Below are 24,740 nucleotides of genomic sequence, written 5' to 3'. Positions count from 1 at the left end.
GTGAGAGCAGGGTGGGGCTTCCAGGTGCATCTCTGCTCCCTCACTCCTCAGGCCTGTCCCGGTCACGCAGCTCATCTTAACCTGATGGCGTGGCTGATGTTGTCAACAGCTGCACACCAAGGTAGCATGGCTTAGACACAGAGCCCCCACCCCCAGCCCAGGCACCGGCGCCACGGCGGGCAGCAGCGGCCCTGCTAGGATGCGAGGGGCACGCGGTTACTGACACTAGAGACCAGCAGGTATCGTCTGACTTCCTTTCCTATGCTGCTCTCCCTGCAACCTGGGAAAGAAGGCCGCCTGCAGTGCTTCTGTCAACTGCTTCGCCATCCTTGCTCAGGCCACTCCTCAGAAACCGCTCCCAGTGTCTCCAGAGCGCAAGGAGTCGGGTCACGTCCATGCTCAGGCAGGAAGAGCAAAGCACATCAGGGTCCTTCACGTATCCTAAGTGGTGTTTAGGGGGTCAGGGAAAATGGTTTCCAGGACAGGAAAACTGATGAGCAATGTTTAAGAGGTATTGAATAACGAGGGTTTTTCTGGTTAACTTTAAGCAAAAATTCCTTGTTTATTGTGGGACATCCTTTTAAAGTTATTTGTCTCTTTTTCCTGCGTTGGTAAGTAAAGCACACCACACACGTACCCCCTCGGTGACTGAGACTGTGTTAGCATTCTCGGCTATCTTTTCAGGGGTCTGATGCACAGTATGAATATTAAGTTCCTTTTAGAAAAATTAATACCTAATATTAGCATTTTCCATGATTGCTCTCTTTTTCTTAACGGGGACAGCACCAAAAGTTGGGTGTAAATTAAATGAAACCCTATTTAAACCAAAAATCACACAAATAAGCGAGGATGCTTCTTGATGCAGAATGTAAATTCACTTCAAAGGACATTTCTCTTATCTCTGCACTGAAGTAGGAATCAAGCCTGTTAAAAAGAACCAGCAGATGTCAAAAAGAGATGCAACTCACCATGGCAGCTGAGTGTAATGTAATGATTCAGCCACGTGGCCTCTCTTTAAGGGAGGGGTCTTTTTGCGGGGAGAAGGGTTGGTCAGAAGCAGGGAACGCTCATACCTCCGCTGGCCCCTCCCACGTTTACCTGTCCTGTGGATTCTCTCAGGGTTCCAGGCTCAGGGCCACTTCAGCTTAACAGTTTATGTCTCAAAAAGATTTCCCCCAACCTCTGCAGACTGACTCGGGAGCTGGAAATGTCCTAAGTGTGGTCCTAGCAGGCTGTACGCGATACAGAGCTAATGCCCCGAGACACCCCGCGTCACCGCCGCAGTGCCGCGGCTGTCCGAGCTCGCGGCCCATCGGCGTCCAGCACGCCGGCTGGCCCTTCCTGACGGGCCCCCGACAGTTTCACTGTCTACCTGTCGGAACAGTAGGTGTGCTGAATCACAGGCAGCGCCAACTGTCGTGTACTCTACTAAGGTTCAGTCATTATAGAAAAGTTTTGGAGCATTTCTTAAGTATTTTCCCGAGATTCAGATTGTTCAACTTGTTGGGTTTTACAGACTCGTGTGACTAAGTCCCAACTGAAATAACCGGAACCCCACAAATCCTTCCGCAGCACGCGGATGACAAGTACATGTGCCTACAGAGGTTCGTACGCGCACAGTAACGGAGACGCTGGAAGGTTTATTTTAGTGGGAAAGGCCCAGTTTTGGGCATGTTTTTAACAGCTTAGTCCTTTTACTCCTCTCTTTCCATGCATTTAATAAATGACACACACTGGATAAACGCAAGCTGCTGGGCTAGGTGTCAGAGTTGAGTGCAGAGCAGAGAGTGAACAGTCACGAGGACCAAGAAGAGACAGCGCTCTGGAGCCGACACCCGGGAGACCGAGTACCCAGGGTTAAATGACCGAGAGAGACACAGACACACACAGACACACACACAGACACACACACAGACACACAGACACAGACACACACACAGACACACACACAGACACACACACAGACACACACACACACACACACACACACACACACCCTACCTACCTGGGTGGAGCAGGAGTCCTCATACTTACTGAGTCCACAGAGCTGGACCTGAGGCCTAGTCCTGAGTACCTATGACTCCAAGTCCATTTCTTCACACAAATGCAGCTGCCGGGGAGTTTGTTCTGCTCAAGTTCACCGTTAAAAACACCAAAAACAAATCAGGTGCTGGAACAGTTTATTGGCTGCTTTGAATAGCATTTTTAACCCCTCAGCTCTGATATCTACCGTAAGAACACGCCAGGTACGGCTGTCTGGCTGAGTCTCGCTGAGGTACACGTCTGCTGGCACGTGCCCCGCCCTCAGCCCTCTGGTGTGGAGTCTGTTTCATCATGAAACAGGGACACAGAGACATGAGTCTGAAAATAAAGCAAATGAGGCTACTCTCACTCTGTTCTCTAAAAATACTTTTTTCTTGCATTACAGTCTATTTACACATTTTTACAAATTATACATACAGGTCACCAGTTTTCACTTCCAGACCTTAACAATCCCATCTCTAGACGCGGTTATGATGAAGCCCTGTGTCGTCTGGAACGTGGCAATGTCCGTGATGATGTCATGGTGTCCCACGGGCAGGGATTCGGGGCCCCTCCGAGGGGCGTCGTCGCTCGGGCCCACCTTCTGTTTGTTCTGAATCTCCTGTTTTGTGGTTAACAGTCAAGGAGAAAGCCCGGAGTTAGAGTCTGGGGCCCGCCCCGCCTCTCGGGGCCGTGCTGCTCACGCTAACCGCCCCTGGGAACGGGGCCGTGCTCACAGACACTGAGCCTGGCACTCGTGAGTCCGCCGGAACATTCCAGGTTTCCAGCCACCAGACTCCACAAGTAGCCACTTATGAACAAGCCAGTAATCTGTGCAGGTTACCTTCCAGCAACAGCAACAGAACAAAGGGGAGGCACGGAGAGGCAGAGACGGCCAGGACAGCGATGAAAACAGAGCCACCTGACGAAGGACCTGGGCCCCGCACCTTCAGGTGCGTTCGGGACCTCCCCTGCAGCTGCTTCCTGACTCCAGGCTTAGGAGCTGGTTGGTATCAGACGTCTAAGTGACTCAGCGCTCTCATTTGTAGAAGAAAAATAATAAAGGCACCTCCTTATAAAGTTGTTTTAAGGACTTGCCAAGCATTTGAAAAGCTTGCTTTGACCTGTGTCCTTATATGGGTACTTTCTATATGCTAATTATACTTTAATAATAGTTAACTTAAAAAATATGAAAGGCCAAGAGAAAATAAACTATAAACTGTATTTCTTAAACTCACAGTGCCACTCTTGGCCAAAGTCATTTTATTTGAATCAACTCACTATCTCTGAAAGCCATTTTTGTTCCTACAAAAGTTGAAACACATGATCTGTGTGTACCTGGACAACCTCCGTGCCTTCGATTATCTTCTTGCTGTAGGACACAGACAGGGCATTTGTGCTTCCAACGACAACATAGGACCTCTCGGGGTACGCCAAGTCCCAAAACCTAGGGAAGAGGAGGAAGTGGTGAGACCCTTGAAAGGAGGAGGGGCAGGACCAGTGATTACTGGCTGACATTCATCTTTTGCATTAGGAAGAGAGATTTTTCTACAATAGCATAAAATTCATTGCAAAGTATTAACGGCTGTCCCTGCCCAATGCAGATGACTTCAAACATTATAACGTTGCCAATCCCTACAATGAATGACCCTCAGTGTCACCCATGCTACCGTCCAGTGACGACCCTCTCCCTTGCAGCGGGACGTGTGAAGCACTCGTCACCAGGGCCTGTACCTTACTTTCATGTCCGAGCCGGCCGTGAGCAGGATGGGATTCCCATCCGCAGGGCTGCAGTACAGACCGTGCACGCTGTGAGGAGAGGGCTGGAACGAAATAAAGATGCGTGAAGTTCTTAAGAGACGCCAGCGGAGACAAATAATGTCGCCATTCTAGAGACAAAAGTCAACTGTCAGAGGTAACTGAAGACACGAGAGATAGGTTATGTACGTCTTAGGGACATCTTCCTTAGGGAGTAGAAGATGCATTTGCTTCGTATCATTCTGAATAAAGAAGCAAAGCCTGTCCAGCTTCCTAAAATTTTCTGTTTGGAATAAGAAGGACCCCAACCAGAGGAGAAAAAAATCTTTCCTACCTTTGCCCCAACAAAGCACCTTTAAAAAGGAAAGTGTGTTTAAGACGGTGATGTTCTTTTTTTTTAATCTGTGCTTTTCCTGATTAACCTGGATTTTACTGGGGTTCCAGAGGGACACGAGCTGGCAAGCACAGGCGGCAGTGGCCACCTCCCACTTAGTACAAAGCCCAACAACTGTCATGTGTGGGGTGTGGGAGATGCTGCTGGCCTTTACAAGGAAAACCGGACAAACCTGTGGCTCAGAGAGCGGCGGTGCGCTGCTGGCCCAGAGCGTGACCCTCCGGTCGCCCGTTTCCATGTCCCACATGGAGACCTCGTTGTTGCCCTGAACAGCTGAGGGAGACAGAGGCCAGAGCGTTACTCAGACAGGAGGGCTGCCGTCCCAGACACCACGTCTGGGTAGGTCCTGCTAGTCAGCCAGGACCCACGTCCCCATCCTCCCATCCCGCAAGAAATGCTCACTAGCACTAAATAACACCGTGACCCTGTCACCGGACTGGAGTGCAAAAAAGAAACATTTTTAACAGCCTACTAGGAAGTATTTACTAGTGTCCAACCAAGTGGAGAGAACTGTAGGGTGAAAAGCAAAGCATAAACAGATTCTGCCCTCAAGAAACCTACAGTCGGGAACTATATTCAGTATCTTGTAGTCACCTATGATGAAAAAGAATATGAAAACAAATATGTGTATGTGTATGTATGACTGAAACATTATGCTGTACGCCAGAAATTGACACTACATTGTAGACTTTACTGTATTTCAATTTAAAAAAATAAAATTTAAAAAGAAAAAGATACCTACAGTCTAACAAAATAGATATAACTGAACAACTTTGCTGTACACCTGAAACACTGTAAATCAACTATAGTTCAATTTTAAATTAAAAAAAAATTTAAATATAAAAAAACCCCTACAGTCTAGAAGAAAAGAAAACAATGAGTATATGACGATGAGCACAAGAAGAAAGAAGTTCCACCTGCACCTAAGTAAGGAAAAGGTCACACCCAGGGGGTAGGAGTCCCAGCCGTGACGTGGATGGAGGTGGTGTCCCCGGACCGTCGCAGGTGACACGGACAGATCGGGGCACACGGTCACGCCTGAGGGAGGAAGGCTCTCCGGGTGCTGTGGTCTGACGGGCGCTCACGAGGGACGGGAAGGAGGTGGGGAGGCGAGCAAAGGGAATGGAACCTGCGGGCCTGGGGCAGACGTCCTCCCTCAGTATGTCTGAGCAGGGAGTGCTAATCCCTCACTAATATTTACTGAAACCACAATCAGCATTTGCTACAACTCAGTCACTGTCCTACGCACTGAGGAAAAGGCAAATAACGCAAAAAAGATTCACTGTTTCATGGAACTTGCATCCTAGTGGGGACAATACCCCCCACCCCCAAAAAAGAAAGGCCCTGAAGCAGGAAGGTGCTCAGGTGAAGGCAGCCAGGAAGCTCGCGGCTAGGCAGATGGAGTCGTGGCCACCGCCCTCAGGCTGACCGCGTGGATGGCTCACAGGCCCCTGGGCCCTCTCCTTCCACAGGGGTGGGCCTGTGGGCGCTGCACGATGGCCCCAAAGGGACCCAGGCCCTACTCTCTGGAGCCTGAGTGTGACCGTCCTTACCTGAGCTGCAGCGTCTCCTAGAGTGGCACTTAGTGAGCCCCTAGTGCCACCCCAGCTGTCCTGGAAGAAAGGCAAGCCGGCCCGCAGTGAACCCAGATACTACAGTGCAGGCTCTGAAGATGGAGGGCCAGGAGCCAAGGCCGGCCGCCCTCGGAGCAGGAAAAGGCACAGCTCCCTGGAGCCTGCGGGGGAGGCGGCCTGGCTGCCGCCTTGATTCCGGCCTAGGGAACTCACTTCCAACGTGTGGCCTCCAGAAGAGCTAGGGAATGAATGGGTGTTGTCTCCGGGTCCCAGGTTTGCGGTGATTGCAGCAGTCAGAGGAACTGACACGGGCCACGGGAAGCCCAGGGGGAGACCACGGTCAGGTCAGTCACCTCACCTCCAGCCCTGCCCCTCTGGAGTGGCCTCCCCTCAAACCCCAGTGACCAGGCCCCCCCTGCCTCTGCCATTTGCTGGCACCAGCCCTACTTCCCTGCACTGTGTTTTATGTCGCCACACACCACACCTTTGTAAATAGTGCCTGACCGTAAATCCTCCTCAAATTATCCTACCTGGGGTCTGTTTCCTGTTGGAGCCCTGACTGACCCAGAGGAACAGAGAGCCTCTGGGCCAGAGGGAGGCATCTGGCTGTTACCTGGACCAAGAGCCCCTGCTGGAAGGTACTGAGCAGAGGAAAGAACAGTCTTAAGAGTAAGAGCAGGGCGTTCCAAGGACGCCGTGAACAGAGACAAGAGACCAAGGCACCCTGGACTAGGGAGGCAGGGATGGAGACAGTACAAAGTGGTCAGGTTCTGGACACAGTGGAGACGGAGCATGTACTAGTGGATGGACCCCAAGTGGGATGAGAGAAGGATCACAGACGCACCAGGCTCCTTCCTGAGCCTCAAGCACAGCAGCTGGCACTGAGACGCAAGGAGAGCAGACTCTTCTCGGTGGGGAGGAGGGGATATGGGGGCCTGGCGGGAAAGACAGGAAGCCGGGTGTCAGGCATGGACAGGTCAAGGTTAAGCTGGCTGCCAGACACCTTAGGGAAGACTAAATAGACAGATAAAAAAATCTGGACAAATCAGTATTCAAAGCATGGGACTGGATGTGATCACATGGGAGCCAGTGCAGAAGGAGGAGGGGTTCAGGCCACAGCTTAAAAGTCAGGAGAGGAGGCAGAACCAGCAAGTCAATGATCAGGAGAACCAAGACAGTGATGTCCTTGAAATCAGGCAAGGAAAGCCCTTCAGAGAGAGGAAGTGATCAACTGACCAAGTGTCAAGTCAAGTCAGGCTGGGTGACGGTCGTCGAGCCTGCGGCACTCGGTGACCTCAACAGCAGCAGCACGCGAGCGAGATGGACCATGTGGGTGAGAAGGGACCGGAAGGAGCCCGGAGGCAGGAGGACCAGTGAGGAGACGTAGGAACAGCGAGAGCTGCTGTGTGTCGAGCCCTAGCCGCGCCAGGCTGTGCACCACACGTCACATCTCCAAGTTCTTACAACTCTGCTATGTAAGCACTTTTTACCACACTGCACAGTGGAGGAAAGTGAGTTTCAAAGACTTGTCTGAGGGTTTATGTAAGAAAATGTAAACGCGCAATGAGAGAAGGAAACACAACAGAAACAGAGCCACAGACACAGCAGCTGAGAAGGATGCGTCGAGCCTTCTTAGACTTCTGGGAGGTGCCAGAAACTTTAACAGGAGGAGGGGACAGAGGAGAAGAAACAAACGGAAGGGAAATGATGGCAGACAGGGATGGATGGTGGTGGTGACCCATGAGATTTTTTGTAAACATAAAAAATAAGAAGTGACAATGGAACATCAGTGGTGGGAACTTCTGTGATCAGAATTGAACAAAATCAAGCTCTTAACTCTAGTGTAAAATAGAACTCTAAGAACATGAGTCTGGGCAGCAGGGGTTTCCACGCTTTCTGAGAAAGCCCCCCAACACCTGAGAGCCAGCCCTCCTCTTACCTGCAATCACCCAGGACTGGTACAGGGGGTGCATGGACAGGCGTCTGACGCGAGCCCGGGAGGGATGACAGTGACTGGAAATCGGCAGCTGGAACCTCATGTCCCAACAGGCCATGGTCCCACTGCTGGTCCCTGGGGAAAGGAAATCCCAGAAAGTTAGCACCCAGGAGGAAAGCACATCGGGCTACGCTTACTGAATGGTAGCTTGTGAGCTCTGAATGCACATAACCCGGCTGAGTCACTTAGAAAAGGCTTTATTCTCAGGAAGCCATCCCCCCCAGTTTCAAACAGCAGCTTATACCAAAGATACAAAGTGCTATCACAATGCTATTACAAAACTGTCTAATGAATGTAAATTGAAGATGAATAATTCATTCATTACTGACACTTATTAACTGACAAAGGCACCCACCAAAAAAAACAGGTCGATGATTTGCTAGAAAGCCTCACAGTATTCAGCATTGTTACACTCAAGGGCTATGATTTATTACATCAAAAAGAAGCAAAGCAAACTCAGTCAAGGGAAAAGGCACAAGGACTGAAGTCCAGAGGAAACCAGGGACAATCTGCAATAATCCTGTCGCAGGGAGGTCACACAGGACGTGCTTAATTTAAGCTCCATCAAGGTGTTGTGACAGGAGATGGAAATGTCTGCTAGGGAAGCTAATTAGGGACCCGGTGCCCAGGGTTTCTTAGGGACACACTTTCTAGCACATAAACCAAATTCTGGACCTCCAGAAGGATAGCAGATGTTCAGTGTAAGCCGCATGGTTACACAAAACACTTGGGCACACTGAGCCACTCTTCATTTCTGGGGATGGTGAGAAATCTCCCAAAATCTAAGGTCCCAAGCCCCAGCCTAGGGTTAACCTTCCAAGCTTAAAGAATAGCCGTCTCAGGCCTGCTGAGTGGCTTAAATGGTACTAAAATGCTGATTAATTCAAGATTTCTGTAACAAACATTAAGCAAATATAGTTCCCTACAAAAAAAAAAAAAAAAAAAAGAAAGAAACAGGTCGAGAGAAGACATAAATTATCATAAGTCAGCATGTTCAGATGCCTTGAAGAACCGGAGGTGGTTCCAGGCGCTCAGTGACCAGCCCCTCCCACAGTGCAGCTACCATCACACTTCAGTCATTTCCATGCGCCCTTTCCTCCAAAACAGTCTGCAGACAGGAGTGGGTGTCCAATCACAGCAGAAACTGGGGTGAATCTGCATGTCGGCCCATGACAACCCCCCCCACCGAGAGGTCTCCCACCCCAACACCGAGCAGCTGGTTGTGACGGCACAGAGCGTGTTCCTAGACTGGCCTCCAGCTCCAGGGAAAGATGAGGGCTGGCTGCCCTGCTCCGGGTCAGGGGCTCAAACAGCCGCAGGTAGTCCTGGCTCCCTCCAGAGCTACCGGGGCCACATGCTAACTTGCTACGTGTGTAATATCTACCCTTCTAGACCTGCCAGCGCAGGTCAGTCACACAGAAGGCAAAAAATTAGCATTTTGTATAAACTATATAAAAACTAATAAAGGCAAGGAGAGATACTTAACAATGTCACAAATGCAAGTTAGGGGATCTAGAAACCAATACTCAAGCACCGCGGATTATAGTTCTGAAAAAGAATACCAACTGGGAGTAAATAAACTATAGGACCTTCCAAACGGGCAGGTTCAGAGCCCTAGCAGGGAAAGAAGGTGAAACTGAAACAGAGGAAGCAGCAAGGTCACAGAGTGCATCTTCAGCACCTGACGGAAGCGGGCAGGGAGGGGTATCCAGCCAGAAACCTCGGCTGCGCTCTCCTCCGGTGATGGCCGCCTCTGCCCTGTGAAGGAGCCTCGCACGCAGCCCCTGAGAGGATCAGCCCCATGTGAAGATGAGGAAACAGGGACTCAGAGGAGCTGTGCAGCTGGCCTGGGGTGACTGTGCCCAAGTTCAAATGCTCTCCTTTGTCAACCGGGCCCGCCGCCTCCCTGGTACAAGAGGATGCCGGCAGATCTGGTCACCATGGTAATGAGACAGAGGCTCATTTAAGAACAAAGTTAAAGAGGTAACTGTTTTATGTGCTGGGATACTGATTTCACTCTTTCAAATCTGTTTTTAATGAAAAAAATTAAAGTGCAAGTGGCTATAACATAATAATTATGAGGAAGAAAAGTTCATGGAAAATATTACCCCTGAAGAAAAAGAGAAAAGCTCTCCTAAGAAGGCAGTTCTGGACAGCAGCACCCAAACCCGGCCCAGGACTAGGGGGCAGCTCACCGATGCACAGCCAGCACTGGTGGGTGTCCACGGCGAAGGAGGTGATGAGGCCCGCCTTCAGGTCGTGCCTGAGTGTCCACGCGTTGCTGGACGACCTGAGGTCCCAGCCCACCAGGGAGCCGTTCACGGTGGCATAGGCCAGGACGGACTGCGCCCCGGAGTGGAAGTGGTGCATGTCCACGACACAGCCATCCTCCTTCGGGTCCAGGACTCTGAGAAATGCACATGTCAGAAGGCAAACGCTTCTCCAGTCACACAGCACCAGTCTCCATTCAAGATGAATTCATGTTCTAACCACGGTCAAGTGGCCCATCAAGACAGTGACAGCTCAGCATTTTAAAAAAATTATTTTAGACTTACAGGGAGTTGCAAAAATAGTACAGACTTCTGTGTCGCCCTCCCCTCATGCTAACACTGCACGTGAACACAGTACATAACATAACATCCCTCAAAGCTAACGAGGATGCCCGGCCCCACAGCAGGAAGGTGCAGGACATGGTCAGACGTCACCAGTTCTCCCACTCTGATCTCGGCTGCTCTGGCTCCACCGAGACACCGCCGGAATGTGGCTGCCCTGTCTCCTTCGTGCCCTCCGCCTGTGCCCACGCCATCTTGCTGGAGACTAGTTGTTAGTCATCTCGTAAACGTGCCCCTTCTGGGTTTGCCTCCTGCGCTCTCAGTCTGGGCCTTCCTGGGCAGGAGACCACCAGGGGGACGTGACTGTCCCAGCGCCCAGATGAGGGGACAGTGCTGCTGGTGCCACTGGGGTCAAGGGAGCGACCCGGGTGGTGTCTGCCAGGACTCTCCCCTGTACACTGGGCACTTCTCCATTTATACTACTCTGTTTCAGACTATGCAGAAACCTGTTTCCGTGTACACCTCTGCCGGCTGGCTTCAGGCTCCGTGGACAGGCAGGCCCGTGGTGCGCTACTGATGACTGTCAGCCTCTCTGGGTCCTGGCTTCGCTGGGTCCTGCACTCATCCAGCTCTCCTGTAAGGAGCAGCTGTCCTTCTCCATCAGCCTGTCTGTATCAGCGTGGACTCACAGTCGGGACCCAGTGCTTATTCTGTTGCTCTGGCTGCACCATTGTGGCCATGGGAAGCGACCAGGTTGGCTCTAACGCCCTCTCAGTGTGCTTTTGTGGACCACTTCCCAACTTTCGGGCATCACGAGATGCCCCAGACTCATCTTGCATTGTTCCTGCCCCTGCTCTGGAATCAGCCAGGTCTCTGAGGAGCCCCGGTTCCTTTCACTGGAGATGGCATTTAGACCCAGGTCTCTGAGCAAAGTGCTCACTGCTAGTGGAGTGCCTGTGTCTGGTCCATCTCGATGACCAGAAGGATGTTAGGTACACCACCCTCGTGCCCGCAGACAGCCTGTTTCTGTGTCTTTGTGCATATACACACACAAGTGAGTCACGCTGACACTGAGTCCACATCGACATCTATCCGGCACGGGGTCCACCGCAGCCAGCCCCCTTGCCCTGACTGTAATCTGCTTCCTCCGCAGTGAGGAACCTGGCTCTCATGACCTGCAACACACTTACTTCTCAGTTCAACCCCAGTAGACAAACCAAGCAGTTCTGGAACCATCAGACCACAGTCCCGTGAAAAACCACCAACTAGAAACAGCGTGCAAGCTCAGTTCCTTCTATCATTAGCCTCACCGGAGCCAACTGACCACTGTTCTCCAGAATCATTCAGGGGGCGCCTTCACTCCCCCAGCTCGTCCCCGGGGCGGAGTCATCCATACAACTGACCTCTAACCCCACTCTCCCCCATATCCTGGCTGGTTGGTTTTTTTAATCTCACATACTGTAAAATTCACTTTTTTGTGGCATACAGTTCTCTACATTAGGACAAACGCATTTCACGTATCTTCCCCCATAGACCACACAGAACAATTTCACACCCCAAGCTGCATCCTGGGCGGCCCCTGTGGGGTCAACCCGACCCCTACCCCAACCTGCGGCAACCCCGGATCTGTTCTCCTCCCAAGAACTTCATGTTTTCCAGAATGTCATATAATTGGAAACTTTCAACATATAGCCTTTTAGATCTAACTTCTTTCATTAGAAAAAAGGATTTAAGAGTCATCAATGTTACTGCATGAATCAATAGTTTATTCCCTTTTATTACTGATAATAAAATAAAAATAAAACTACTACTGAGGCCTTTGTAAGCCCTGTTCTAGTGTATGGGTGCACCTGTCTTTCTTACACTGAAAAGAACACCATAAACATTCTGGCACCTCCTCTGCCTGCCTATGCTCTGGGGGCCAGCCCCTTTATCACTGCACGGCGCGCCTCTGCACACAGTGCCACTTTAGACTCACTAAGCGTCAGCCGACAGTTTCTCTGAGGAGCCAGGTAGTAAATATTTCGGACTTTGCAAGGCACATGCACCCCTACTGCAAGTTCTTTATTTTTTTAATGACCCTTTGAAAATGCAAAACCATTCTTAGTTTACGGGCCACAGTGCAGCCTGTAGCTCGCTGACCCCTGTCTGAGGCAAACAAGTATATTTACATTCCAATACCGGCCACGTTCCCTAGAGTGATGACAGGAAGTCCAAATGCCAAGTAAGTGGTGAAAAGATGCCAAGACCCTAATTATTAAGAGCCGGGCAACAGCCAAGCCTGACTGAAGGAAGGACACTTCCTGAAGGGACCCCGCTGTCAGAAGGCAAAAGCTGACCCCCCTGCACAGCCTCCCACCCAGGCAGCCAGTGCTGCCTCTGGTGAAAACAGTAATGCTTGCAGTGAAAGGTGCATCTCGTGCACACAACATGCACATCGCTGCCAGCAGTCGCCACGCACCGCAGGCTGTCGGGAGCTCTGCTCTTTCACACAGACTCAACAGGTACGGGCTACACGGTCACCCTCTGCTGAAAGGACCTCAAACAACACTGGCAGGCAATGATTTTTTAGTTAAAGGTCATTACAGTGTGTCCGGGACAAAAGCGGCCCAAATCTGTGTAGTGAGTGTGTTAACAGATAACATGTATTTTAACTGCAATGGCAAAATAAAATCATAAGCAAACGATAAAACAATAAAAGCAAGCGATGCAATCCCAGCTGAAGCATCCCACCCCCTCTGCCTTAGCTGCCGAACGGCCACGACTCAGAATCCACTCAACCACCCGCTCACACTGCCTTCTTCCTGGGGTCCGGCACCCCCCCCGGTCTCACCCCACCCCCCAGGCCGTCCTCCCTGTCCCCCCACCTGCTGGCCCTGGCCCTGTCACACGGCACACCATCACACTGCACTGATGTCATCTGTCCACCGGCCTGTCTCTCCCACTGGGCTGTGGTTTCCTGGAGAGCATAACAATTCTCATGTCTGGAGTCTTTAATGTGTAACACATCCCAGTGAGTTGAAAAACTGTTCTGCCTGATCTTAAATATCTTACTTTGCAAGTGTTTAATCTGCAGGCAACCACAATTTGTAAGAAGTGGAGGAAATTCTTAAATAACACCAGCCAGTACTTTGTTTTTAAAATGATAAGCAAGTCATCTGACTGCAAATCTCTGCCCCGTGTTCCCATCCACTTCAGAGGTTTCACCGCCAAGCAACAAAATACTGACAACACTGGAGTCTTCTTTAATGACGAACACTCACAGTGCCACCACCAGCCAGCCAGAGCCGAGATGGGAGATGTAACAATAATTAGGTTACTCCGACAGATTCCAGACTGGGACGGGCCACAAGTTCAAAGCTGCCCTTCTGACCTTTTGACAAATTCGCAGAAAGTAAGCACGCAGACAGTTTCCTGAAACTATGTGTGATGGATCTGAGCTGGCAACACAATTTTTTTCATGTGCTTAAAAAGAGAAGCACACTGTAATGAGCCCTCAGCTGACCCAGACTGTACTGGGGGGAAGTTAAATTACTCTGGTGCACTAAATGCAGTTGAAAAACCACAAAGCATAACGGTGTAGCTCAGTGGTGGAGCATGTGCTTATTAGCAAGCACAAAGTCCTGGGTTCAATCCCCAGTGCCTCCATTAAAAAACAAATAAATAAACCTAATGACCTCTCCCCTCCAAAAATTTTTATAAATAAATAAATAAATAAAACATTATTTTTGAAAACAGACAATGGTGAAAAAACACAAAGACAGACAGATACCTGCTTTGCAGAGGATGAATTTTAGGGGACTTGGGCAGCTTAGACGCCTCGACCGCAAGCAGCTGGACAGCCCCGTTATCAGACGCGATGGCCAAGTAGTGGGACCCCTGGCAGAAGGTGAGCGTCTTGACACGTCCCCCAATGCGGCCGTATGTGAGAACAGACCTGCCGAGAGAAAAAGAAGGCTGCATTTCCCAAAGCCACAGGAGTGTTATTACTGTGGATATTAAACAAATACCCACACGACGATTAGCGAACAAACAGTACTACCGACTCTGAGGTCCGTTTCACATTTTGATCGCATCACAAAAACTACTCCCCCTCAAAAGCGCTGGTACAAAATCACCTTTCCTTCTGCTATTTTTAAATGGCCCTCTTCACACACTTCCGTCCGACCAGAGGCAGGCTGCTCCTCGTCCGACCGTACTGTGGTCCTGGTCCAGCTCTTCCTCCTCCTGCGCTCCCTTCCCCCACTCCTGCCCCTTCAGTTATTTACTCTGCAGTCCCCAGATGCAACTGGTTCCACTACTGCCTGCCCTCAGACGATCTAGGTGGAGCCACGTACCCCACTGGGTCTCAGCTGACTCATTTACAAAGCAAGGACGGCCCGAACCATCTAACTGGGATGTAGTGAGGCTCAAACACAGAGACCAGAGACATTCATTAATGCACAATATTATCATCATATTCTGTACCCCCAACACACGTGCCAACCCCCTAAGCTGTCTGTCCTTCTCTAAATTCACTGCAAACTTCTTGAAGACGTGAGCTTCAGAGAGGGCCTCCCGCCATCACAGGTCCCCCTTCATTACCCTCCACGAGGGATGCATGCTCACCCTTCTACGGGATCATGACCCTGAAAGGTCACAAGGTCCTAATCACCAAATTTATTCACCTCTATCTTTTATAACTTAAGTTAATATATTTTAAATATACAAAAAACATTAAAATACAGACAATAACACAGAAAAGTCAAAATGCTTATAATTCAATTACCCCGAGAGGAACACTTGTAATATTCTGTTACATATCCTTCCAAAGAGATTTCTATACATATGACAATATATTCATATTTGCTTCTTAAATAAATATGGGATCACATTTTATGTATTTTTCTTAATCAGGCCTCTCTAGTACACTTTTTCTTAACAATGGCTTTGCTGAAATACAATTCACATACCATAAAGTAGAACATTTTAAAGTGTGCAATTTAGTGATTTTTAGTTCAGCAACAGAATTCTGCGAAATCATCAGTATCTAATTCCGTAACATTTCATCCTTCCCAAGAAACCCATCTCAGACCCGTGAGCATCCACTCCCAGTCTTCCCCTCCCCCAATCCCTGGAAACAACAAATCTGCTTATACTTCCTATGAATTCGTATTTCAAATAAATGCAGTCACACATTAAGGCCCTTTTGTATCTGGCTTCTTTCATTGAGCGTGGTATTTTCAAGGCTCACACAAACCCTGTGACAGTTGTGTATTACTATCCCATCAACTGGGTACACCACAGTTTATCCATTCATGAGTTGATGAACCTCTGTGTTGTCTCCGCCCTTCAGTGGTTATGAATAATGTTGCTGTGAGTACTTGTGTGAGTCTTTGTGTGGACGTGTGTCACACACACAGCCCGCATGGCAGGCTAGTGAGCCAAGGACAAGGCAGTGGGAGATACAGGGATGTCAACGTGCTCCATCGCTCACACCTGCTTGTGACTGCTCTCCCTTCTTTGATAGTAGACATAATTTACATACCATAAAATTCACCCTTTGTGAGCAAATAAAGGGATTTCTAAGCTTTGTAACCATCACCATTATCTAACTCCAGAACATCACCCCAAAAAGAAACCCTGTACCCACCTGCATTCACTCCCCAAAGCCCCAACACCTTACCCCACCAGCTCACGGGAACCACTGATCTACTTCCGTCTCTGGATCTGATACTGGACGCATCATATGAACAGAATCACACAATACCAGCTAGGCTTTGGATCACATTCCTTCCCCTTAGTGTGTTTCCAAGGTTTATCCATGCTGTAGCATTCATCAGTGTTTCATTCCTTTCTATTTTTAAGTATGGTCAGTTTACAATGTTGTATCAATTTCTGGTGTACGGCACAATGCATAAGTCATACATACATACACATATTCCTCTTTATATTTTTTCATTATAGGTTGCTACGAGATAGTGAATATAGTTCCCTGTGCTATACAGTAGGTCCTTGTTGTTTATCTATTTTATATATAGTAGTTAGTATCTGCAAATCTCGAACTCCCAATTTATCCCTCCCCACCCTCTTCCCCCCTGGTAACCATAACTTTGTTCTCTATGTCTGTGAGTCTATTTCTGTTTTGTAAATAAGTTCATTTGGATCTTCTTTTTAGATTCCATATATAAATGATATCATACGGTATTTTTCTTTCTCTGGCTTACTTCAAAGAGCTGTCAGACACTGTGGTTTCCACTTTTTGGCTATTACGAATAATGCTGCTATGAACACTAGCGTGTAAATTTTCATGTGAACAAATGTTTTCTGCACGGTCACAAGGCAGCTCTCTGTTTAGTACCTGAGAAACTGCTGCACCATTTTACATTCCTGCCAGCAATAAAGATGTCGATTCCTCCACATCCTCCCAGCACTTGTTCCTGTCTTTGATCACAGCCATTCTAGTGGGCGTGCAGTGGCATCTTCTCACCGTGGCCTTGATTTGCATTTCCCTAACGACTAAGGATGTGGAATAACTTTTTTGTATACTTACTGGTCCTCTTTGGAGAGACATCCACAGTCACCCCATGGTATCCTGGGGGGACTAGTTCCACGACCCACCCTCTCCATGGATTCCAAACTCAGTGGATGCCCAAGTCCCTGAGTCGGCCCTCTGGCCCCAGGGCTCCACGCCCATGAAGATACCCTATCTGAGGGTGTCTGACTCTGCGCACGTGGAACCCGCAGCCAGGAAGGGCCAACTGCATTTGAATCCTCCACTTCTCAACTTGGTTTTTTTTTTTGTTTTTTTATTGTTGAGTTGAGTTCTTTATACAGTTGGGGTACTTAAACATACGATTTAAAAATATTTGTTTCATTCTCTGGGTTGTCCTTGTACTTCCTTGATAGTGTCCTTTGAAACACAAATTTTTATAATTTTGATGAAGTCTCATTTATTTTTTTCTTGTCACTTGTGGTTTTGATGTTGTATTTCAGAAACTCTTGCCTAATCCAAGGTCATGGAGAATGACATGCTTCTGTTTTCTTCTAAAAGTTTTACAGTTTGGCTCTGACATTTTGGGTCCATGATCCACTGTGAAGAATTCTCTGGGAACTCATTCTTTCACAGGTTGACGCTCAGTGACCCAGCACCGTCTGGTTCAGGCCATCCTTCCCCCACTCATTGCCCAGGAACCCGTGTCAGAAACAGTGACCATAAATGTATCCCTGCATGTCGATTCTAGCCCACTGATCCTTACGTCAGGAACACAGTGTCTTGATTTCTGCAGCTTTGTAGCAAATCTGGAAGGGTGAGTTTTCCAACTTGGTTCTTTTCTTTCAAGACTTTTGCAAATGGGACCTAATTAAACTTATAAGCTTTTGTAGAGCAAAAGAAACCATAAACAAAGCAAAACAACAACGTACAGAATGGGAGAAAATATTTGCAAATGATGCAACTGACAAAGGCTTAATTTCTAGAATATATAAACAGTTCATACAACTTAACAAAAAAAAAAAAAAAAAAAAACCACCCAATCTGAAAGTGGGCAGAAGACCTAAACAAGTAATTCTACAATGAAGAAATACAAATGGCCAATAGGCACGTGAAAAAATGCCCAATATCGCTAATTATCAGAGAAATCCACATCAAAACTATAATGAGGTATAACTCACACCACTCACAATAGCCATCATTCAAAAGACGATGAACAATAAATGCTGGAGAGGGTGTGGAGAAAAGGGAGCCCTCCTACACTGTTGGTGGGAATGCAGTTTGGTGCAGCCACTATGGAAAACAGCATGGAGATTCCTCAAAAAAGTGAAAATAGACTTAACCAAAGATACAGCAATCCCATTTCTGGGTATATATCCAGAGGTAACTCTAATTCGAAAAGATACATGCATCCCAATGTTCTCAGCAGCACTATTTACAACAGCCAAGACATGGAAGCAACCTAAACGTCCACCAACAAATGACTGGATAAAGAAGTTGTGGTATATTTATATAATGGACTACTACTCAACCACAAAAAAGAATAAAATAATGCCATTTGCAGTAACATGGATAGATGTGGAGTTTGTCATATTAAGTGAAGTAATAGGCCACAAAGAGAAAGAAAAGTAACATGCTATCACTCATATGTGGAATCTTTAAAAAAGAAAAACAAAGACACTATGAACTCATCTACAAAAGAGAAACAGACTCGCAGACACAGTAAACATCTTATGGTTATCAGGAAAGGGGATGGGAAGGGATAAATATGGGAGTTTGAGATTTACAAATGTTAGCCACTATATATAAAAATAGATTTAAAAGAAGTAAGTTTCTGCTGTAGAGCCCAGGGAACTATGTTCAATACCTTGTAGTAACATTTAATGAAAAAAATATGAAAATGAAATATGTATATGTATGACTGGGGCACTGTGCTGCACACCAGAAATTGATACAATGTAAATGATTGTACTTCAATTTCTTTTAAGAAGGTGCAAAAAAACCCCACAAGTTAGAACTGAATGTCAACAGAAGCACAGTACAGATGACCCTTGAACAACTTGGGGGTAGGGGTGCTGACACTGCTCCCCCACGGGCAGTGGAAGATACACATATAACTTTATAGTTAGCCCTCCCTATCCTCAGATCCAAATCCTCAGATTCAACCAACCACGGATTGTGTAGTACTGTAGTACATATTTACTGAAAAAATCCATGTATAGGTGAATCTGCATAGTTCAAACCCATGTTACTCAAGGGTGAACTGTATATTATTTGTTAATTATGGAAGGTACATTAGTTGTTGATTGATAACATTGGTACACATGAGTAATTAATAAATATTAATGAAAAATTATTTTTTAAAAGACAGTTTGGGCTATTTAAGTCTTTTGCATTTCTTTGTAAATTTTAGGATCAGTAGGTCAATTTATGCAGAAAAGGGCAGCTGGAAATTCCACAGGGGTTTCACTAGATCAATTTGGGGATGTTTACTGCCTTAACCATGTTAAGTGTTCCACTGACAACACGGGATGTCTTTCCATTTATTTAGGTCTTCTATAATTTCCTTCAATGACGTTTTGGAGCTCTCAGTATTCAAGTCTCATAACTTTTTTGTGAAATTTATTCCTAGCGTGTGGAGAAAAGGGAATCCTCCTACACAGCTGGTGGGAATGTAGCTTGGTTCAACCATTATGGAAAACAGTACAGAGATTCCTCAAAAGACTAGGAACAGACTTACCATATGACCCAATAATCCCACTCCTGGGCATATATCCAGAAGGAACTCTGCACCCCAATGTTCATAGCAGCACTATTTACGATAGCCAAGACATGGAAACCACCTAGATGTCTATCGACAGATGACTGGATAAAGAAGCTGTGGTATATTTATACAATGGAATACTACTCAGCCATAAAAAAGAATAAAATAATGCCTTTTACAGCAACACGGATGGACCCAGAAATCATCATTCTCAGTGAAGTAAGCCAGAAAGAGAAAGAAAAATACCATAAGATATCACTCCTATGTGGAATCTAAAAAAAAAAAAAATTACTATGAACTCATCTACAAAACAGAAACAGACTTGCAGACATAGTAAACAATCTTATGGTTACTGGGGAAAGGGGGTGGGAAGGAATAAATCTAGGAGCCTGAGATTTGCAAATGGTAGCTACTATATAGAAAAACAGATTTTAAAAAAATCAAGTTTCTTCTGTATAACACAGGGAACTATATTCAATATCCTGTAATAACCTTTAATGAAAAATATGAAAATGAATATATGTATGTATATGCATGACTGGGACATTCTGTTGTACATCAGAAATTGACACACTGTAACTAACTGTACTTCAATAAAATACTAAAAACATAGTACAAATAAATTTATCCCTAAATATTTTATTTTTGATGCTACAGTAAATGGAACCGTTCTCTCAATTTCACCTTTGCATTGTTGTTAGCACACAGAAATTCACTGCATTGTGTACAAATACAACATGATCTTGTATTCTGCAACTTTGCTGAACTCATTTGTTCATTCTAATAGGTTTTTCTTCTTATTGTTTAAGAGAATCTATACACAGGATCATACTGTCTGCTAACAGAGACAGTTTTACTTCTTCCTTTCCAATTTGCACACCTTGTATTTATTTTCCTTATCTAACTGCCCTGCCAGTACAGTACAACTGTACCTCCAGTACCATGCTGAATGAAAGCCGTGAGGGTGGACATTTTTTCTGGGCTCACCTTAGGGGGAAGCTTTCAGTCCTTCACCATTAAGTATGACATTCAAAGGTTTTCCACAGATACCCTCATCAGTCCTCATCCATCCCTAGTTTGTTGAGGTGTTTTTACTCATAAAAGGGTGTGAGATTTTATCAAATGCTTTCTGAGAAACTGTTGAAATCATCATGTGGTCTTTATCTTTTATTCTATTAATAAGATATATTCATTGATTTGCATGTTCAGAAAGGTGTGCATTCTTGGGATAAACTGTACTCAGTCATGGTATATAATCCTTTTAATATGTTGAAGTCGGTTTATTAGCGTTGAGGATTTTAATGCCTTTATTAACTATGGGTCTTGGTTTGTTGTTTTGTTCTGGTGCATTTGTCTGGTTGTGGTATCAGGGGAACACTGGACTTTTAGAATGAGTTAGGAAATGTTGCCTCATCTACTTTTTGGACAAGTTTTTGAAGGATGGGTGTGAATGAATTAAGTATTTGGTAGAACTCACTATGAAGCCATCTCAGTCTGGGCTTCTCTTTCTGGGAAGATTTTTTTCTTTAATTACTAATTTCATCTTTTGTTATTGCTCTACTCCATTTTCTTTCTGATTCATTTTTGACAGCCTGTATCTCTGGGAACCTGTCCGTTTCATCGAGGCTGTCTCATCTGCTGGCACACAACTGTTCACGGTATTCCTTTGTACTCCACAGTAATGCATTCAGTAGAAGCATTCCCTCCTCCATGCCTGATTTTAGTAATCTGAGTCCTCTCCCTTTTTTTATTGGTTACCATGAAAAAGTCTGCCAATCCTGATCTTCCCAAGGAACTGACTTGCTTCTGCTGGTTTTTCTCCTTCATTTTCTACTCCCTATGTCATTTATTTCCTCTTTAGTCTTTATTAGTTCCTTCCTTCTACTTGCTTTGGGTTTACTTTGCTCTTCTTTTTCTAGATTCTAAGAGGTCAAGGCTAACTTACTGATTTATGACCTTTCTTCTCTTTAAATGCAGATGTCTACAGCTATAAATTTCTCACTGAACACCCCTTTAGCTGCAGCCGCAAGTTCTGGTATGCTATGCTTTCATTTCATTCACCTCAGCATCCTCTAACTTCCCTCTGACCACTGGCTACTTAGCCATGTGTTGCTTCATCTCCACATATCTGTGAATTTCCCAAATTCCTTTCTGTTACTGAGACCTCGTTTCAGTCCACTGTGGTTAAAAAACATGTATGTTGATATGGTTCAGTGCTTTCAAATTTAATCTTACTGAAGACCCCTTGGACGTGACAAGTCACTGTTTTCTTGCCGCTTTCAATATTTTCTTTTTCTTTCAACGATTTTCTTACCATGTGTCTAGAATGGCTCTCTGATTTTTCTCCTACTTGGAGTTCACTGAGCTTCTCAGATGTGCGGATTAATGTTTTTCATCAAACCTGGATGCGTAGGGTTTCAAGCCACTGCTTCTTCAAATATCCTTTCTGCTCCCTTTTCTCTCCTCGCCTTCCGGGACTCCTGCCGTACGAATGTCAGTACGTTCGCTGGTGTTCCACACATCCCTGAGGCTCTGTCCTTTTTCCTTTATTCTCTTAGTTTTCATATCTCTAACTGGATGCCAAGTGATCTCTTTTCAAGTCCTTGTTTCTTTTCCCTTGCCAGGTGAAATGTGTTCAGCTGTGAGTGAATTTTCCATTTCAGCTATGATACTTTTCATCTCCAGAATGCTATTTGCAGTTTCTATCCCCTTACTGATACTATCTATTTGTTGGAGCATTTTTTTCATCCTTTCCTTTTAATTCTTTAGACAGGGTTTCTTCTAATTCTTTGAAAATGTTTTTAATCACTAATTAAAAGTCACTGTCTAGTAAGTCCAATGTCTGGAATTAGGAAGGTACAGTTTTTCCCATATAGGACATACACTTTCTTACTTCTCCGCCTGATCTCTAACTTTGTTCAAAGCGGGGCATTCTGATTACGATGCATCACCTTCAGAAATAAGATATCAATGTTGTTGCTGCAACGTCTGTATTTTCCCCTCATGTATGGCCCCTGAAGTCTTTGCTCATTTAGATTAGTGGCCGGCTAATGACCGGACAGACATCTCACATCTCCAGAGCCGGTGAGCGTCCCAGGCTCCGCTGAGGCTCTGTCTGTGCCGAGGCCACTGTTAACACAGCAGTTCACAAACTGCCTCGCCCTTCAGCTCCCACTCGCACAGGCTCAAGGTCAGCCCCAGTACTGGGGGTCTCCTCCGCTCCTTCCTGGGCTCATACACAAGCCTGCGAGTGCATGTGGCCTGACAGAGGCCCAAGAAGTCGTCCAAACTTTTCAAAGGCCCCATGGGAATCTTTTTCTTGCTTTAAAGTTTTGTGTCAGCCTCTTATTAGCACAACTCGGAGTGCCACCTCAGGCAGCTGCAACGGTAAACACACACCAGCAACGCTTTCAACAAATGCCCTGCGGCTGGAGTTTTCCTCAAAGAACAAGGTATCAGTCAGCTCAAACAAGGACCGGCCCTGATCATGGGGCTTTTTGAGCAAGCTGGTCAGATAGGGACAGTTCTCTGGAAATGGGGCTCTGAGGGAGTTCCAAAGCCATTATGACCCTTCCAGTGGCTACCAGACTGTTGGTTTTCCTCTTAAACCTTTGTTTTCAGACACTGTATCAAATATATTCCGTATCAAAAAATTTTATTTCCACCATAATCACTTATTTATCCAATTTCACCACTACTGCTGAACTTTTAGTTCGCTTCCAGTTTTTTACAATTATAAAGAAAGCCATTCTGAAGACAGCCTAAATCTCTGAGTTTATTCTCAGTTCTTCCTCTACAAGCCGTACATCCAAAAGCCCCTGGGATGACGATGTGTCACGTGCACTCCCCACAGGGCACTGCTGGGCTCTCAGGCTACTTGGCTTCTTTGCTGCATCCAAGAGCTGCCTATAAACTCTCTTTCACTGCAGTCTGCATAACCTTCATAGTTTCTTCCTTCTTCTCTGATCACTCTCCTCTTGTTCCCAAAGTTCAACTTTGTAAAATTCAGGCCTTCAAAACCCTTTACTTCAGGGGAGCCATACCACTCAAAAATTTCAACTTCCAACACTATCTGCGACTTTAAAATATGTAATCCTAACACTGATAACTTTCTTGCACACTCCTATACTGTTTCAACTCTACATTAGGACAAAATTCCACTAAGATGTTTTACCATCAAATTCAGCAAGTACCATATATATCAATCTTCCCTAAAACTGAGAAGCTAAATGAGTCAAAAATGTAACAAGTTTCTACTGTACAGCACAGGGAACTATATTCAATATCTTGTAGTAACCTATAATGAGAAAGTACATGAAAATGAATATATGTATGTATACATGTGACTGAAACATTATGTTGTCCACCAGAAACTGACACAACATTGGAAACTGATTATACACCAATAAAAAAGACAATAAAAAATAAAAGTAAAAAGATAAACAATGCTAAAAAAAATGGGGTAGCACAAAAAGCATATATGGAAAATATAATTTAGAATACTATAGAGGGGTAAGCTGAAAAAACCCATGTATAAGTTGAGAAAAACAGCAATTTTTCAAGAATTAGTCCCCCAGGGACAAACTAAAAGTTTAACTCAAGAAAAAAGAAAAAGGGCAGAGCTAAGATCCAAGCAGCCTAAATCACCAATCGTAATTTGATGAGAAAGTCAGAACTGGAAACCGGGTGGTCATCCGACATGACACCTGGGGGAAAGCCTCAGTGGTCAGAATGTTCTCCTAACACTTTCTAAGAAAACGCCACTTTGCTGCTCTTCCTCAGCCACCAGCCATTTCCCACTGGGGTCTCAGCAGCTCATGAAGGCACGTGATGAGGGCAGCACCTCCCAGCCCTTCCCTGCCACCCTGGACCTGGGACGATGCCAAGCCCTACTGCCACCCACAGACCAGAGCAAAGCTGGGGCACGGCTGCGTCCAGAGGAAACCCAGTCTCCCAATCACCACACAAACTTCCCCAGGACGATATATGCGGTCAGCTAAACTGTCACGTTTTCTGAAATGTGACACTGGGATACCACTGCCTAAAACATGGCTCTGAAATACAGAAGGCATGTCTCTGTGATAAAAATCATTTGGGAATTAACAAGAGAGGTTTTTGCAAAGTTAACCGATGATTCCAGATTTTTACTTGAGTGGCTTACTAGAGTCATTTGAATGTACCCACTGAATAAAAGTGATAATGAAAGCA

The 24,740-nt window shown here is 46.1% G+C and overlaps 1 protein-coding gene across 1 annotated transcript in view; it reads right to left on the bottom strand.

Annotated features, from left to right (window-relative positions):
- Positions 1-2,163: 2,163 nt before the first annotated feature.
- PIK3R4 (phosphoinositide-3-kinase regulatory subunit 4) overlaps positions 2,164-24,740 on the bottom strand; it is a 70,380-nt gene continuing 47,803 nt past the window's right edge. Inside the window, exons 14-20 of the mRNA XM_010979692.3 lie at positions 14,069-14,233; positions 9,940-10,151; positions 7,688-7,819; positions 4,347-4,447; positions 3,757-3,845; positions 3,361-3,469; positions 2,164-2,644 (exon numbers count right to left, since the gene is read on the bottom strand). Of these exons, the coding sequence (XP_010977994.1) occupies positions 2,474-2,644; positions 3,361-3,469; positions 3,757-3,845; positions 4,347-4,447; positions 7,688-7,819; positions 9,940-10,151; positions 14,069-14,233 (979 nt within the window). The 3' untranslated portion in view covers positions 2,164-2,473. The remainder of the gene's footprint in view (positions 2,645-3,360; positions 3,470-3,756; positions 3,846-4,346; positions 4,448-7,687; positions 7,820-9,939; positions 10,152-14,068; positions 14,234-24,740) is intronic.

The sequence above is a fragment of the Camelus dromedarius genome, chromosome 2 (genome assembly GCF_036321535.1).
Source record: "Camelus dromedarius isolate mCamDro1 chromosome 2, mCamDro1.pat, whole genome shotgun sequence".
NCBI classification, from domain to species: Eukaryota; Metazoa; Chordata; class Mammalia; order Artiodactyla; family Camelidae; genus Camelus; species Camelus dromedarius.
The sequence above is the reverse complement of the archived record's forward strand: the minus strand, read 5'-3'. Positions and strand labels throughout refer to the sequence as shown.